Here is a 17,228-nt window from a genome sequence, read left to right as displayed (position 1 = left end):
CAGCTCTGCCCACACTCCAACCCCCTGGGCTCCTTCGGGAACCTGTCTTGAAGTCTGAATTTGCAATTTCTCTGTGTGCCTGAAGGTGGAAAGTGGCGTCTCGCTTAGCAGTGTTGGGTGAAATTAAGAGCATCGAGAGCATCACAGGGCTGTGATGGATTCTGGTCTGAACTGAAATGATTTGGCCAAAAACTTCCTTTAACATAGATTAATTCACAAGCCGTTCAGCTGTGCAGCCAAATCAGGAACAGAGCTGGCACAAAACTTGGGAATAAGTAGGTGGGAGCAACCTCACTTAATCACTGTTGGCTTAAACCCTTTGAAGTGCTTCTACTGTCCACCGTCAGAGCCAGGGCATCACAGCCAACATGTTTTAAYGTCCTTGTCACTGTATGCAGATCTGCACCCAGGACTACATTAGGCTTGCACATGGTAATTAAGGATGCTAAACACAATTAAGCATTCATCAAACTATTTACTGAATAGAGCACATCTTTAAATAATGCTTCCGAGCATCTGTACAGCTGATTTAATAATGTCTGGTGCCCATGTGTGCAGCTGCTGAGCACTTTGCATCATGCAAATGATGAAGAAGCAAATACCGTGAAAGGCAACAGGTTTTCTTCTCAAACAGTACGACACCACAGGCCACATTTTTYTTTTCAACTTTTTTTTTAATATACTCAGCAAGACGCTGCTCTAATATATCCCATAACACGTATGACATCTGTCAAGAGCAAGGAGATTGCACCACTTTTTTGTGGGTGATGTCTTTGCTGGGTTTCCAACAAATGCAGCCACAGATGTATGTCCATAGCAATGCTTCAAGAAATTTGGCTTCCACTGAGAGAGAGTGCAGTGCCTRCAAGTTTGGGATGCTTTATTGTGTCTGCATAGAGGCTCCACTTCATTGCCTAACACAAATTGCTTAAAGAACCCTCCAAAATTTTGCTTGGGATACTTCAGTGCACAAACCTCTAAATACAAATTTCCAGTAAGCCTTATTCTGGGAAGTCCTACTCCCTGATTCAGCCACCATCCAACCATGCTCGGGACCTCTCACCTTCTGAACCAGGTGGTCTCGGGCTCAGACAGGCCAGTGAAATCCACCACTTCTTCATAAAGAAGGTACTGCTGTGCTGAGCCTCAGCTTTAGCTCTTACAGCTGCCCTTACGCAGCCTTAAGTAATATACAGTAGCTGTATTCTGGTCTATAGCTGCAACCAATATGTTTTCACAGAGCTAACAAAAAGGCTCTTACTCCAAATGTAGAGCCTTTAAAGTCTTCATTCTGAGAGTGTTTCATGTCCTGATGTAGCTGTGCTCAGGGATATTGCACTATGTCATAAAAACTGCAATCTAGATCAGATTTCATCATTCTTTCACCTTAAAAGCAGTTTCTGAGGAATAATAAAATGCTAAATAATAAATGTGCATGGTTTTCTGTGGTGCATGGTTTCCTGTGGTGAGCCATGATGACAGAAAAAGGGAGATGGAATGAGAAGTGGGAGTTTTTATTGTTGAATATCAAACAGATGCAATACTGCAGCTATGAGCTGGCACTCCCAAATCCAGGGCCACACTTGCTTTTCTGTGGGCATGTGCGCTACTTGAGCCTTAGTCCTTGTCCCACTTTATCCATGGAATTGTTCACACAAAAATAAAAACCTAATCTTTCTTTGGTGAATGGGAGCTGCTACTCCCTAGTTTTAGAATGGGCTGTGTGTGTGTTGTGTGTACATATATATATTTTGTCCGGAATATAAGGTTTAGGAAAACTTGTGAGCAGCTTGTGCAGCAGAGCTCCTCTTCAAGGAACATGAGGAACTGGAATCACAGTAAGAGACCAACAGATACAGAATGATCCTGAGGTTGAAAAAACACCACAACCAAACACAAAATGCACTACTGCCATTAATTAGGAGGGAGCTTTATTCAAATCCATACACATAAAGTACTAGAACTTAAGGAGTTAGACCCCGCTCCCCCTAATGAAGGAGGGTCACAGTGTTGGGATGCAGGCTGCTGGCACCAAGCCTTTCCAGAGATCCGTGTGTCAATTCAACATCCTCTCATTTCAGCAGGATGCCACAGGAATGAACTGACTCCGGCTATCGCTGGAGGCAGCTGAACAAGCTAAAGACTAAGAAGGAGCAGGATGGCTCCCTTGAGCAGGCGAAGCATCATTTTAACAAACGGTTAAACTACCCCCTTTTCTAGGCATCTTAAACATTTCAGTGAGCCCCTGATTGTGGGTGCAGGAATCTCTCTTGGATTTTCCCTTCTTGGACTTGTGAGAACATGCGGAAACGAGAGCTGCCTTTACTTCAGTAGTGACAATCCTACGGTTCTGGCTCTGGTCACTCAGGCTCAATTTACTCTTTCACTAGGGTCCCCAGTCTGATAACCTCAACTACGAACAAAACTTCTGCAGCTGATCCTTATCTCATAGTTCTTCTCTTGATCTTTCTTTCTTTTAAAAATAGCCTTTATTTTCCGTAACTGGTGAATTTAGCACCTTATTGCACAGCAGATATTTCAGCACCATTCTTTAAAAAATGGAGCATGAGTTTAAAGTAATAAATTGGTTCTTGAAGAATTAACTTTGGGGGAGTGAAACATAAAAAGTAATGAATTTAGCAAAACGCAGAGTAGATGACACTGTGCCTTGTAACTAGATAGATTTAATGCAGATGTATGCTTTATTGTGATACGGTATTTAATTTTACTGTGATATGGTTATTTAATAGGATAATTTCATTTAATTATGGTCTTCTACAGACCACCTCAATAAAATTATCTGCATCACCATCAACAGCAAGCCAGAAGAAACCCCGTAAGGTAGAAAACATGCAGGAGAGGTTTCAGACTCATTTTATTTTAAGAAACCTTCTCTCTGAGATGAGCTGTAGAGGCTTCTGGTAAACACACCAAATCAGAGAAACAAAACTGCTTACGAAGTTAAGGTATAATCCACTTGGCAACAGGATGGTCAAGTGGCATGAAAAAACTCAAGCCTGCAAATTACTTTTTCTTCTCAAGCAAACAGGTTACTTTTCCAAGAATTCTCCCCGCCACTTTGTTTGTAAGATGCAAAAGTTCTTCCACTGCAGAAGTAATTTATGAAAAAAAAAAGGGAAGCCACCAACTGAAAGAAAACATTTATTGAATCAAAGTCAATACTTTCCTTTTAATATCTACAAGCCAACACTGAACTGACTTTATTCAAGAATGAACACAATGTACAAAAAAAGTATGTCTGTTATAAAAATATGTCAAATTTTCTTTTCTGGCTACTGAGCTGAAGACATTTTGACAAAGGCAAGATAGTTCCAGCGAGCAAATTTCAGCCGCAGTTACCGATGACAAAGTTAAAATCATTTCGTGATCAGAGCAGATTTAAGACTCACTGATGAAGTGGCACTGGAAATGCTGACCCCTTAAAAAACCTGAAACGAACCGCTGTGTTGCCATGTGTTTGTGTACAACAAGCAGTGGAGCATCCTGTTGTGTTTGTGCACAACAAGCAGCAGGGCATCCTGCTGCGTTTGTGCACAACAAGCAACAGAGCATCCCCATCTCGTGGCACTGGCCACCGCAGCAGGCAAGGGCAGCAGCCCCATGACCACTGCGTTCTGCCCCCTGCTTGTCATCTGGGCAACAGGAATATGTGGGTTTGCACGTGTTCTATGGAAAATGAAAAAAAAAATTGGCTATCTGTTGCAATTAGAGAAGAAAGAGACATTTACGACATCAATGCATATTTATGAACATGTGTGCATGTATAGAAACGAAACTGATTAAGATCAGTTAAGATCATCCTAGGCATCTGCTAGGAAGACCTTTTTAATCCCCAACATTAAAATTCAATCAAGATTCAAATCATTGGCTTGTTTCAAACCACCAGGAAGGAAGAGGAGGGAAAAAAAAAAAAGGAAAATAAAAGGACCATTTACAGAGATCATCTGAAAACAGTGCAATATTAAAATACAATTTTCACAACATGTGAAAGAGAAACATGCTTTGGAACCTGAGCAAAAGGCTTTTTACCGACTTGGTAAAAAGTCACCCTGTTTGTTGTTTTCGCTGGCATTTGCTCTGCCAGATTAGTTTGTTGCTCTTAGCAACTTCCATGGCCCCGAAATATTCAATACACAGAAACTGCCAACTACTCGGAGAGGGCTACTAAACTTCAGCTAATATCGCAGGCAGTTTGACATGCTGCTATTGGGAATGACCGTACAGCCTAAACTGAGAAAAAAAACTGTAAAAGGAAAAAGAAGCAGCCAAACATGATGCTTTTCTTTCTTTTTTTTTTCTTTTTAAATAGACTAAAGCGCTTCCACAACACTTAGATACGGTACTATACTGGTTTTACAGTCTCGAGGTCAGCTCTTTCAAAATAAATATATCGAACATTTACAACAATTGCCTTAAGAATGCAAGCTCTCTCTTTATTATTTCAAGACCAGTTGGATAAAAACTAAAAATAAAGACATAACTCTGAAGCAGCTAAGTTACACGTCCTCTTTCAGAGACAGGCATGACGTGGTGCCACAGCTAAACTTTTCACCAGCAACAGTATCATCAGTCCGCAGCAAGCAATTTATTTCTATCTGGCTCCGAAGGGGCCACCATACAAAGCAACTTCACAAGGCATGCGGTCATCTACTCTGCTGATTTTGTGGGAAACATCATTTGTGCTTGCAGGTCCCGGACCTTTCAAAAATGCGTATGAACGGTGCAAGATTAAAAACTTTAATGGAAACTCACTCGATTCTAAGTTACTTGGGCAGAGGAAGAGATTTAAAGGATAATGAGCAACTGAATGCTATGCATTAGTATTTGTGAGAGGGGTGAGGGAAGCTACAGTTGATGCTTTAACTTGCTTTAAATCGAAAATTAAAAAAAAAAAAAAGCTAAAAAGAATCATAAATCCTAAACAGCTCTATCTCAATAGTGCTGGTAGAGGCCAATGTATGCATGCCACTGAAAGGCACGGAAGGACCAATCTGAGAAATGGCATCACCAGAGCAGAACAGCCACATTTCACTGGAGTAATCACGAGGGGCGAACAACGAGCCATCACTTCTCTCTCGGCATGAGCACAGAAAGCAGTCACCAAGGCAAAGGAGGGGACACAGGGAAGAAGACACAGGAACTCACAGGAACCTGCAACGCAGAAAACACATTGTTAAGCTGCGCTTGGACGCCGGCGCTTCTCCCTGCAAGCGCTTTCCTGAGCAGGGCCCAGCAGCGAGCGCGGCCGTTCGCAGGGTCTCACCTTGCCGAGCAGCCGGGGGCGCGCGGGCCCCGCACTTACCGGGAAGGTGCCCCGGGGCTATCCYGCCTTCGTGTCCACCAGCTGCATCTGCACGCCCGCAGACATGCCGCCGCCGTAGCCGCCCTTGGACTGCATTTGGCTCTGGATGGAGCTCACCTGCGGAGACACAAGGAGGGAGACCTCCCGCCTCGGTCCCAGCCGCTCCGGCCGAGGGCAGCGCGGCGCTGCTCCGCTGCAGAGCTCTCCCAGGAAAATCGCCTGGCTCAGGCGTTCCCTGGGCCACTCTGTTGCTTAAGGGAATTAACCAGGTCTCCTGCCGGCCTCCCGCTCCATCTGACAAGCCACAATTTACCTGGCTACATGGGAACTGCCCTTGCTAAGAACCATTCAGCAGTGAAGCTAACATCACCTCTAAGTGAAGAACAAAACAGACCCCATCGGAAGCACCTGGATAGTGTCTGCACTGTAGGGCTAGTTTGTAAGGGGACACATAAAGCAAAAGCTTTCTGCAGCACCAGAAAGTTGCCTCTCGCATGGGGAAGCTCACTTGGAGGCTGTTCGTTTGTCTACTTTTCAGTAGAATAAACCTTTTTCCTTAATTGATACTGCTCCTTTCATCAGCAGATTTATTTTTTAAACCATGCTCAAACTATCAACCTCTCTGGAAATCATTTATTTGAAGTTATTTTTAGGCTGATGGAAACACGGTACAAAGAGCAGCCCCCTGCCACCACCCACACCGCTCCGGCTCCCATTGCTTTCATTTCAGTAAAARGGAAGAGGACAGAGGGTTTTCTTTTGTGCTTGTGCTGCGTGAATCAAAATAGTCCTCACCCAGCGCCTGCAGGAAGGCGGCTCTGGTGTGGAAGATTTGGGTTTTCTCTTTCTGTTTTCACCCAAGAGCATACACAGTACGCACGCAATGAGCACSAAGTAACCCCTGTTTTTAAGTTACAGCTGCTGAAACGGCACCTGCAGCAAGAAACCAATGTCTGCAGGGCCTTGCTCAAAATATTTTCCAGCGTGCTCTTTCATAGACTCCTCAAAATATGCCCCCCAAAGCTACATTAAAACAGCGGTGCAGTTYGTGTCTGAGTGTCTGGCATGGTATTTTCCCCCGTATGCAAAGTCAAAACCCTCGGCACTCTTCCGAGCATCCCAGCCCAGGGAAGCAGCCTGCATCCCTGCCTCAGCACYGCTCCGCTGTGCCCGCGCAGCCTCACACCGGGCGGACGCAGCCCTGTTTGAGGGCGGTCACTTTGGCAGCACAGGGCAGTGCTGGGCAAAGGCCACGGGCCGCTTCCCGCCGCGCACAGCACAAGGAGAAGCCCTCCGGCCGTGGGGCGACGAGCAGCCCCGCCGGCGGCACCGCAGGGCGCTGCGGGAATCCCGCTGCTGGGAGAGCTGCTCCGCCGGCCCGCTCCAGGGCTCCAGGGCCARAGCGGGGAAGGGGAAGGCCTCGCTCCAGCCCACTCGCGCAGCGGCCTCCATCGCTGCCGCCCCACAGCGCTGCTCGCGGCAGCGCCTCCTGCCCGACCCCGACCCCGACCCCGGGCGGCGGCCGTTGGGGGTGACCCACCCGCCTGCTGGGCGGTGTGGGTCGCGGTGCCCGCAGAGCCGTGGGGGCGGCGGTGTGGGGCGGGCCCGGCGGTGTGGGGCAGGCCCGGCCTCCTCCGAGGGGCATCCGGCAGCCTCCCAGTCGGAGGCTGCGGCTCCCAAAGCAGAACGAAGCCTCCAGCCTCCAGCTCTTTTCATCCCAGTGTCCATCTCATACAGGACAAGCTGCTGGAGAGGACGGAGGCTGGAGACACAAGCAGGGGTCACTGTCATGCTGACCAGGTGGCACCCCCACGGCTTCCTCCTTTGGAGATATCCTCAGCTGGARGCACAAAGTCGTACAATTTCTTGCGCTTCCAAGGCAGTGCTGCCRTCTCATGATACATAATGATGCACAACGTCTGCTCTCCTCCCCGCGTGGCATCTAATTTAGATACTCTACGGATGCAGCGATCTTGGATGGGGAGAAGGGCTGCACCAATTAAAGATCATACGATCTGTTGGGCCGGGGAGCCATCTCATTAATTCCCTTCTTTCCCATTTTTCTCCTCCCGGTTAGGATTAGAAAATGGCACAGATGGTCGTTGAGAGAGGCAACAAGAGGAAACCAAAGGCTGCAACACGTGAAACTGAAGGAGACACTGTGGTGTAGGAAGCAGGAWTATAAAGCGAGACACTTCAGCAGGGAATATAAAGGTAGGAAAGGAGGCAGGTGCTGGGAAGGAGGAGGGACCTGCACACAGGGGCTCCTGCTGTTAATTCTACCTTCAACAAAGAAGCAAGCGTCTCTGTGGAGAATGAATGCCAACAAAAAGCACAACGTTTCGGCAGTCTGGAAACTCCAGCAAATAAGAGTAGGAGGACGCATGAAGAATAACGCTGATGAAGAGACACAGAGCAGACACTGAGTGCACAAGAACCCCATTTATAGGGACAGAATAGCTAACAAAATTCCAGATGTTTTGCCCAAGGTGTTCAGAACACAGGAGGCACAAAGAGATTGACAAAATGGTGCATGTCCATAYTATAAAGGAAGTTAAGCAGAGGAAGATCACATGGAGACTACACTGATCTGGGATATTACACTCTAAAGGATCAACARGGAGGCAGGATGAAGTATTCCCGCAGTGAGCCACCAAGGAAGGTGAACACCTGGAAAAGGATTTATGCTTCTGAAAAGGGAGACATTTTTCATAATAATTATCCTGATATGAAGTCAGAAAAATCATCCTGGCCATTGATCCAGCATGTTACCATGGAAAAGAAAAAAAGAAAAGAAGAAAAAAAAGAGAAAAAAAGAGATACAAAAGAGAAAAGAAGATGGAGAAAGYGAGCCCGATGTGGTCGGATGTGAGCATTGGAAGCGAGGAGCAAAGCCGAGGCGGGCAGGAGCCGTGGGGCGGGATGTAGCGCCGCGTGCCCCATGGCTCCCGCGCGGCCGTGGGGCACGGACAGTTAGTTGGCAGCACGGCTCTCGAGAGGGCAGCAAACGGCCAAAGCCCACGCCGAAAAACACACATTTGCTAACTCTGCTGGAGACCACTGCCTGCTCGCATCATTGTATACCTTGCTTTAAATACTGATGCAATGCGGCATTAATAGATAATGAGCTTTAACTGGATTTTAACAAGCCGAATCTGTGTTTGCCTACTGTAACTTGCTTACAGATGCTTTAGTACAGGCAACTTCCATCATGTCACTTTAGAGGAAAAAGAAAAAGTCTTTTGGTTGTTATATTAAATTTACAAGGCCTTGTCTTTTCCCCGTAGCTACTGAGTTACTATGAAAGTTTTTCCTAATCTCAGTAAGCCATAAAATTGAATTAGCTTCTAGGAAGCTATAAGTGACTTCACTTGCCTACTGCATGACAGGCTTTTTCTTTGCAGTTCTGCTTGGCCTCGACAGAAATCCATCTTTCCTTTTAYCAAAACTTACCATCTCCAAACCACTGCTTTTCCATTAAAGGGGATCACTAAGATCAAGTAGCATTTTTCCTCACTACTTATACACTACCCTCTTCTTAAATCACATAATTATAAGGCAAACCAGACCTTGAGGACAGATTGACATTTCACAGAAAATTCTAAGTGGCAGMAAAGCAGTGTCTGCTCATAGGCTCCCTTAGCTGCTGTTTTTCACTTCAAAGATATAAAAGCATCCACAGCTTGTATCACCTATGGGAAGCTGCAAAGCCCTGCCCGAGACATTGGGAATGCCTGCTCTGGGAATAACTCACATCTCAAGTAGGGCCAACAGGGCAAGGAAAACCTCAACAAGGACAAGCAAAAATATCTGCATGAACTAGGAAACGGTAGAAAATTTTAAATCAACTACACTAAAAAAATTAGAGGATACTTTAAAGAGATGTGCCATTTTAAAATAATATATTTTGAAAAACACTGTTTTGCTTCATAAATAGTGTGCGATTTTTTTTACCATACTCTACTAATAGCATACACAACTTATATAGCAAATACTACAAACTGTCAATAAACACAAGAGTTTTTTTTTTTTTATCTTGAATGCAAATGGTTATGGTTACTTATGGACTTAAGAACTTAAGACACTGGCAAGTTGTTCTTAAGTGTATTAGAAATGTTATAAGCTCAGTGGAGAATCACTCTTTCAACYAGTTACTCCAGGCACAGCCTTAATACAAAACATGCCTGGGTCCTGCCATGATGAAACACTCACCACCTGCCCTCACTTACCGAGTTCATCCCGCTGAACAGGTCTCCTGATCCCACGTGGGCCGTGTGGACAAAGTTTGTTGGCTCTCCGATCATGCTTCGGTCAATCCGCCGTCGTCGTTTCTGCAAAGTGAAGAAACCATCTCATTGAGGTACATTAAAAAAAAAAGCATCCTAAATATAAAATTTAAGTAATGAATACTTATATTTGGTGTTACACAGAGTACTTCGGTAGAACTGAAAGCCAGAGTCCAAGCTTTGTGGCAAATGGAGACATTAATTGTACTGTTCTCARTTCTCATTTGGAGGATCAGCAGCAGATCTTTGAACCAGCACTAAGATTTCTTCTAATGTTTAGGCCAATCAGATGTCCATAAATAGCTTTAGTACATCCCACCATACATTAAGCAATATCTGCAGTATTTCATACAATAAATTCAGTATTTAAACCTGACGCAATAAGTCAAATTTGAGGGTTACTTATTTGAGGCAAGAACCAAGGAGTGCTAGCTTCAGCATATGAAACCACCTACTTAAAGAGTTTGTGTCACTCTGCTGTGACACYGAGGGACTTTATGTCCTTATTTTTGGAGAGGCTCTTTGCTCATCTGAAGAACCTTCCCTTGCATTCCAGCGGATTTAGTCCCAGCCCCATCCTCCTGGAGCCGGTGCACACAGGTAACCTGCACTTTGCCTGCTGCAGAGCTGCAAGCAGGCAGAGCTGCAGCTCTGCCGAAGGCAGGATGTCCCAGAGATGCTCCGGCTCCCGCACACTGTGACTCCAGGAAAGAATAACTTAACCTCAGCCTCCCCTTTCCCAGCGTTGCAGCTTCAGTTTGCATTAATGCAACGTAATACCTGGCACATGGGTAATGAGAGGCAGTAAGGACTTCCTCTAACACAAGCTGCCCCGGTTGAACGTTGTGTCTCGAGGAGCAGGAGGGAAGAACTTCTCATCTCCCAGGCTGGAACCTTGCGCCTCCCAGGGAGGGGATCCCCGGGATACAGCAAGGCAAGGGAAAGACCACACAGCACAACGGCAGAGCGGCCGCTCACGCTCAGGTAAAAGGCTCCCCTCGTGCTGACGCTGCCCAGTCTCGTTTCTGGACATCTCCCCCTTCCTAAGGTCTTGGGACCATCCAGGCTCGGGCAGGAGGATACACGTCCTGTGCATGGACTCACTTAAAACACAGCTCTTAAAACACAGCTACAGAGGAGTTGTCATGAGGCAGAGCCCATAGCTGTGGGAAGGTACCGCAGCCCCAAGTCAGCAAGCAAAAATACAGAGCACTTCTAGTCCTTTCCTGCACCTTTTCCCGACTGCTAAAGCCCGTTTCAGGAGCCTCCAGAACGTTACTGCATGGCTATTTAACAGCCATGGGCAGGGAAAGGGAAGGCAAACCCCGTCACCTACAGCGACAGCCAAACCAAATCATGTGACCCCACCAAAAATATTAGTAAATTCTCCATYGGTTTGACAAGATCAGCCAAATAAAATAACCGTCCAAAAGTCATTTTCATGTAGTGTGAAGACTTTCAAGGAGGAAGTGTTTATGGAAACAAATCTCGATGTGTTAGAACCAGAAAGCATTAATATACACTTCATGGAAAGATATAAACAGCTAAAACAGAACCTATTACTGCGTTCGAACACATTAACATTTCAATATGAAAGTCAAACTCATTTATATGTATACACCAATCTTTCTCACGCTATGCATGATACGAGCTAGTGAACAACACCAGACCAACTTGAGGGGCGAGATCTTTATGCCCACACTGGGATGGGAACTGCTCATCAGAGGTGTTTGGGATACGAAGCGTGCCCTCTCGCAGTATAGTTACTGTATCTACACAGTTTTTGTATTTACACAACACAGCACTGTAAAACGGTCTGTGTCAGAGTCCTTGTCCTACAACAGGGCAAGGATCTCTATGCCATGGGAGCACACAATCCCATCAAAATGCTTTCATAACTGTCTCGTTTCTTCAGACGTTCTGTTTATATTGTGTTTTTGAGAAAAACAAGAAGTAAGAGTCATTTGTGTAATCTAAATTATAAAGCCCTGAATCGTTGCTTTTAATAGTTTTGAAATAGTTTGGGGTTGTGATTCAGTCAAAAACCATGTACCACCTCAAAATCTGTCCCTCCTAAACCTTCCTCCGGGTAACGCAGCCTCTCCTCCCCCGAGCTCATTGCCAACAACACTGGCATAGAGTTAGCAGCACCGAAGTGCTGGTTTTCATGACAGCCTGGAAACGGTTCTCCACTCTGCACCCACTGGCGAGCCGCGGTCACCAGGTAGAGCGAACCCCTTCTCTTGTCTTCAGCAAGTCCCTCTACCAAGGCGCTGGTCCAGCCGTGCCCGGGCACGTGCCCACTGATGCCCTGCAGCAACAGGGCTAAGTTCAGAGCTCTGCTAAATGAAGGCCCCAAGAGGCTCACGCTAAAAGCCAACAGCGTGCTGCGTTTTCTGTGCTGCAGGAGCTCGCAGGGTGCACTTGCACCACGCTGCCAGCTCCATGCGCCTGCCTGCCGTGCTGGGATCCAGCTGCAGGTGGATCCAGACCTTGGAGTGCTCGGATTGCGCGCCCGGCGCCGCGGGACCCCAGGGAGCAGCTGAACCGACACTCGGATGCATCCAACGTGAACACCGGCTCCCTGACACCTGCGTTTCCTTCCACAGAACGGCTCCCAACAGGAGGTGCTGCCTTTTCCTTTGTTTTGTTTTTGGTGAAGGCAGCCTCCTCCAGAGAGCTGGTAGGATTCACTAGTTGGGGTGAATTGACATGGCAAGCACTGTAAAAGTCACCTGTTTTGGGAGAGTGTAATACAGGACAGAAGGGAAGGAAAGAGAGGAGGGAAGGATGCTGAGAAAGAAGAGAGGAGGGAAGGATGCTGAGAGAGAGGAGGGAAGGATGCTGAGAGAGAGGAGGGAAGGATGCTGAGAAAGAAGAGAAGAGGGAAGGATGCTGAGAAAGGCTACGAAGCTTTTAGAGGACATCACAAACAAACATCATTTTTACCAGAATTTAATTCCAGACTCCTCTTACTGTTTTCAGAGGTCCCGCACCTGCAAGAGAACACCTGTGCTACCATTTTTCTATGAACAGTAAGAACTGACACATGGAGTGATTCCTCAATAAATTTTGTTTATTTAACCTGAAAGGAGCACAGAAGCAGCATATTCATCTTTCACTTTAGAAGAAACTAATAGCCCAATTACGCTCTTTTCCCCTCAGTATTTCTTTGTGCCTATCCTGTGCCTGCTCCTAATGCAAGCCATGTGSCCAGGCTGATAAAGTCTTCAAGCTCCTCGAGGCACCCAAACTCTTCGAGAAGCCAAGATCAATTCCAGACAGCTTTCATCTGTTCCCAACATCCATKTGGAAGCACACTCATAAATAATTAACCTTAGAATAAAAATACCATTAATCAGAACAGTAACAAGATCTGTGTAGGTGAGCTGCACAGCTTCCCATGTATATAGGATGCTAGCAAAAAGGACTTAACATACATACAACTGAGTACGAGCAGTCAGAAAGCCACCAAGAATTGCATTGACTGGAAATGATTTTTAATGCTGTAAGGTTTTTAAACTTTTGATAAGGTTTAAAAAAACAAACAACCCCCCCATTTATTCAGCCTACCAGTTAACAGAAATGCACACATTTTTATCAAAAAAATCTTTCATAATTTAAAATGTTACTTGCCTTTAAAAAACTCAAAACTGAAATCTTTCTTTAAACAAATAATTGCCACTGATTGTTCCTAACCAAAGCTGCTTAAAAAAAAAAAAAAAAACACTTTATATTTTTGGTTTGCAGACGGTCTTTCCAATCATCTCTGATCAACTCAAAGCTCTGTACAGGGGTTGGGCTGCACTTCTCTAAGCTTAAACCTTCACACAGTGGTGGCCACAATGCTCAGCTGTTCACATTCATCTACCTGCCTGCATTTATATGCAGGAAAGATCAAGTTTTTGAATCTTTTCCTTTGAATCTCTCCAGGTCTCAAATATATCATACAAACTTGGAAAGATGTCACTTGGACATTAGAAGACTACAAAAATATTTTTCAAGTTATTAAAAGGAGAAGTGAAAAGTGAAGCCAAGTGCAGAGAAAAGCATATAAAGATGTCACCAGAAGTCACTGCAATAGTAACCTATGTTATGAAGAGCACAGAAATCCCCGAGTCAATCCTCTGGCATGGTATATGCAGCCTGTTCCTCCAGCTTTAAATGCACCAGCTGAGCTGGCAGAAAAGCATCCTCTGCTTTATCTGCACAGGGTTTTGGATGGTACCAGCACGATGGGCATCCCAAATCCCTGCCTGAATACTGCTAAAACTCCTCCTTACAACACCTGTTCCCTGTCACCTACCATTTCATCCCATCTCCACTCCAGACACGACAAAGAGCTCTCCGCTCTCACTGCAGTGCTCCACGGCTGCCAACCTACGGGTGCTCTCAGATTTTTGTATGTATTTTTTCTTGCTGACTGCAGTAACTCCAAGAAAACTACAGGAAATGAAGCAGAGGAGCTATGTTAGGTGTACAGCAGGGAAGGAAGGGKCCGCATCCAAACCAACAGCAAGTTAGCATCAATGCAGCTGCACCCTGCATCAAAACCAACAAGCTTTAGTACTTAAGCCACAAATACTGAAKGTTAATTCTAAAGAGTAATGACCACAACTAACGCAAACAAAGTGGTTTTGCTGCTTTTTTATTTGGGAGAATATTTTTTATTCACATAAACAAGATAAGGTTAAAACTTACTTGCCAACTGCTACATTTGAAACATCTACCAAAACCTTACAATTGCAGGAATTTTCTTTGATTGTGCTTACATATATATGTGGTTTTGTCACACATATATTTTGTGCAGCCAGCATTCTTCCTTAATTTAATATTCACCTATGTTTGGAAAAAGAGCATGAAAGAAAATTGCCTGCTGATTTGACCCAGTCTGCTCCAGGACACTGCAGGTTTCCAGCCTGAACCAAATCAGTATGAAGTGATCCATAAATAAAATCATAAATACATACATTATGTACAATAATGATGCATCTTYATGTTTTGGACAGTTCTTTCTTTGTCTTTCTTTCTATCTAATTACCCGGAGCAGAGGAACTCTGGTCTTCTTTGTCATAATTTCTGCTTATTCTGCAAGATTATTCGTAGTATTCGTTATGACAACCTGTTATTTTGGCTTCCCTGTTAAGATATTTCAATGCAAAACTTAAAAGCTTCCCACAAAGGCAGGCATGCAGAAAAGCAAAAAATCCTCCCCAAACCAGCATTTATTGAAGCATAATCCCAGTGCTTTACAGCCTTTCTTTCTGAATAAAAGGATGAGAAACATGTATTGTATTCTAACATCAAGCAGCCTCCATATATAATCAGGAAAAAAACGCTCACACTTTGGCACCTAATCCTAAGCACAGTAAAAAACTTCCTGAAATTTGTTTTCCAGGTCTTCTATCCACCTTTCCTCTAATCCCTGGTAAGCCTATTTTTTAAGAAGTCAGTCAGCCCTTGAAGGGAACGCATACCCGTAAGCCAAGGTATCCACATATAATAATAATAATAATAATAATAATAATAATAATAATAATAATAATAATAATAATAATAATAATAATAATGTATTAGACCTTAGACGTGGGCGTCCCGGCGGCGCGAGGCCTACGCTGGTCACGTCCACCCGGCAGGACTGGCTGCTTCGAGACACTGGTGCTCAGCCAGGAGCCTCAGGAGCTCAGACAAGGCAGAAGGGTAAAAAAAGAAAAAAGGGAGCAAAGAAACTCAAAGTTTCCCGTAAAACGGGCTTGTTGCTACTCTTGGCAAGGGCAGCTGGATTCGCCTTTGCAGCCAGGTTCCCGGCTCACCGCCTTCCCTTACCGCAGGGACACGCTGACCCGGAGCACGCGGCACAGGGCGGCTGCCAGCGCCCGCCCCGTGGTCAGAGGACACGCGTTGCCACCAAAAACACATCCCCCCTACAAACCAGGGGATAAAAACCCTGAAAAACCAGGGCCACTAGAGACCAGGCCCTAGAAAGCTGTGCAGCTTTTGAAAGCGCCTCCGAAACGGGCGTCTCGGCTCTCCAGCCGCTCAGCCGCTGCCCTCCCGGCCAGCACAAGGGCACCCCTCAATACCACAAGGAGCCACGGGCTCACAGCTCTCTGTGCAAGCCTGCTTTTTAAGAGCACACTAACTCGAACGTAATGAAACTTCATAAATGGGGTCCTCAGCCGCGTATTTTAATCCTCTGCCACACTACAATTCAGGTATATAATGCATCTTCCACACAAAGTAAAAAAAAATTACCAACATTCCTCAAAAGATATCCCTTTACAACTGAACTGCCACTCTCCCGCAAGGCAAGAGAAATGCAAACAACAGATCTGCTCCTGTTTGCACTTGCAGCTGGCTGGTGCATTTGCTTTCAGGGCGAGGAGCTGCTCTGTTCACAGGCCCAGTAGCCTGGGCTAACAGGGCAGTAATAGGCAACTACAGGCAGGTTGCTAACCCCTTTGGTTTTTTTTTTGAAACAGAACTATCAGATTTAGGTGGAGGCTTCGAGCTGTTGTGTTTTTCTTAGACCTTCCCTCACAAACAGCCCTCACAAGCAACACTTTCTGGTGTTGAGGATTTCTGTGGTCATCCCTTCCAGTGTTAGGTTACGTCAGCCCAAGGCAGAAAAACAAGCTGTGCTCATCTGTTACTTACTCTCTGGGATCTTTCACACCAATCAAGATAGGTATTTCATAGCTTCTCCCCAAAGAGAAAGCCATCTAATAAAGCTTCAACGATAGACATCCCTGTTGAACCAGAGCTGTTTGCTAGCTTTGTAGTCAGACCTCAGGTRAAACTTCAAAAGCAGCGTGAAGATAAATCTGAATTCAGATCCATCTGAAGATAAACCTGAGTAAGATGCCAAACTAAGAAAAGGATTTAATCAAAGGCAAGATAGTCAGTCATTCAAAGAGGGAGAACTTATTCGGTTAGAAGAGAAACCAGGAGTGGAAAACAAACGCCCACCCTTGATTTTTCTCCTCTTTGATCTTCCTGCCCTTCTTATCTGCTCTTGGGAGGAAACTCCAGCAGCAAAAGCAGAGGAGACGCTGCGCTGGCCACGCATGGGACCTCCACACGTCACTGCACGGGAAGGGTCAGGCACCTGCAGCGCAGCACAGTGCAGTGTGGTGCAGTGCAGAGCAGCCTGTCCTGCAGCGCAGTGCAGTGCAGCACACTGCAGTGCAGCACAGTCTGTCCTGCAGCACAGTGCAGTGCAGTGCAGCACACTGCAGTGCAGCACAGTCTGTCCTGCAGCGCAGCGCAGTGCAGAGCAGTCTGTCCCACAGCACAGTGCAGTGGAGCACAGTCTGTCCTGCAGCACTGTGCAGTGCAGAGCAGTCTGTCCCACAGCACAGTGCAGTGGAGCACAGTCTGTCCTGCAAAGCAGCGCAGTGCAGCAATGTCTGTCCTGCAGCGCAGTGCAACGCAGTGCAGCACAGTGCAGTGCAGCGCAGCACAGTGCAGCACAGTCTGTCCTGCAGCACAGTACAGTGCAGCACAGTCTGTCCTGCAGCACAGTACAGTGCAGAGCAGTCTGTCCCACAGCACAGTGCAGTGGAGCACAGTCTGTCCTGCAAAGCAGCGCAGTGCAGCAATGTCTGTCCTGCAGCACA

The 17,228-nt window shown here is 45.9% G+C and overlaps 1 protein-coding gene across 1 annotated transcript in view; it reads right to left on the bottom strand.

The window, feature by feature from the left end:
* Positions 1-4,426: 4,426 nt before the first annotated feature.
* CDC42SE2 (CDC42 small effector 2) overlaps positions 4,427-17,228 on the bottom strand; it is a 30,675-nt gene continuing 17,873 nt past the window's right edge. The window contains exons 2-4 of the mRNA XM_026046592.1: positions 9,553-9,654; positions 5,324-5,440; positions 4,427-5,172 (exon numbers count right to left, since the gene is read on the bottom strand). Coding sequence (XP_025902377.1) covers positions 5,342-5,440; positions 9,553-9,654 — 201 coding nt within the window. The 3' untranslated portion in view covers positions 4,427-5,172; positions 5,324-5,341. The remainder of the gene's footprint in view (positions 5,173-5,323; positions 5,441-9,552; positions 9,655-17,228) is intronic.

This window comes from Nothoprocta perdicaria, unplaced genomic scaffold, assembly GCF_003342845.1.
Source record: "Nothoprocta perdicaria isolate Ctin4 unplaced genomic scaffold, notPer1 scaffold_45, whole genome shotgun sequence".
Lineage (NCBI taxonomy): Eukaryota > Metazoa > Chordata > Aves > Tinamiformes > Tinamidae > Nothoprocta > Nothoprocta perdicaria.
The sequence above is the reverse complement of the archived record's forward strand: the minus strand, read 5'-3'. Positions and strand labels throughout refer to the sequence as shown.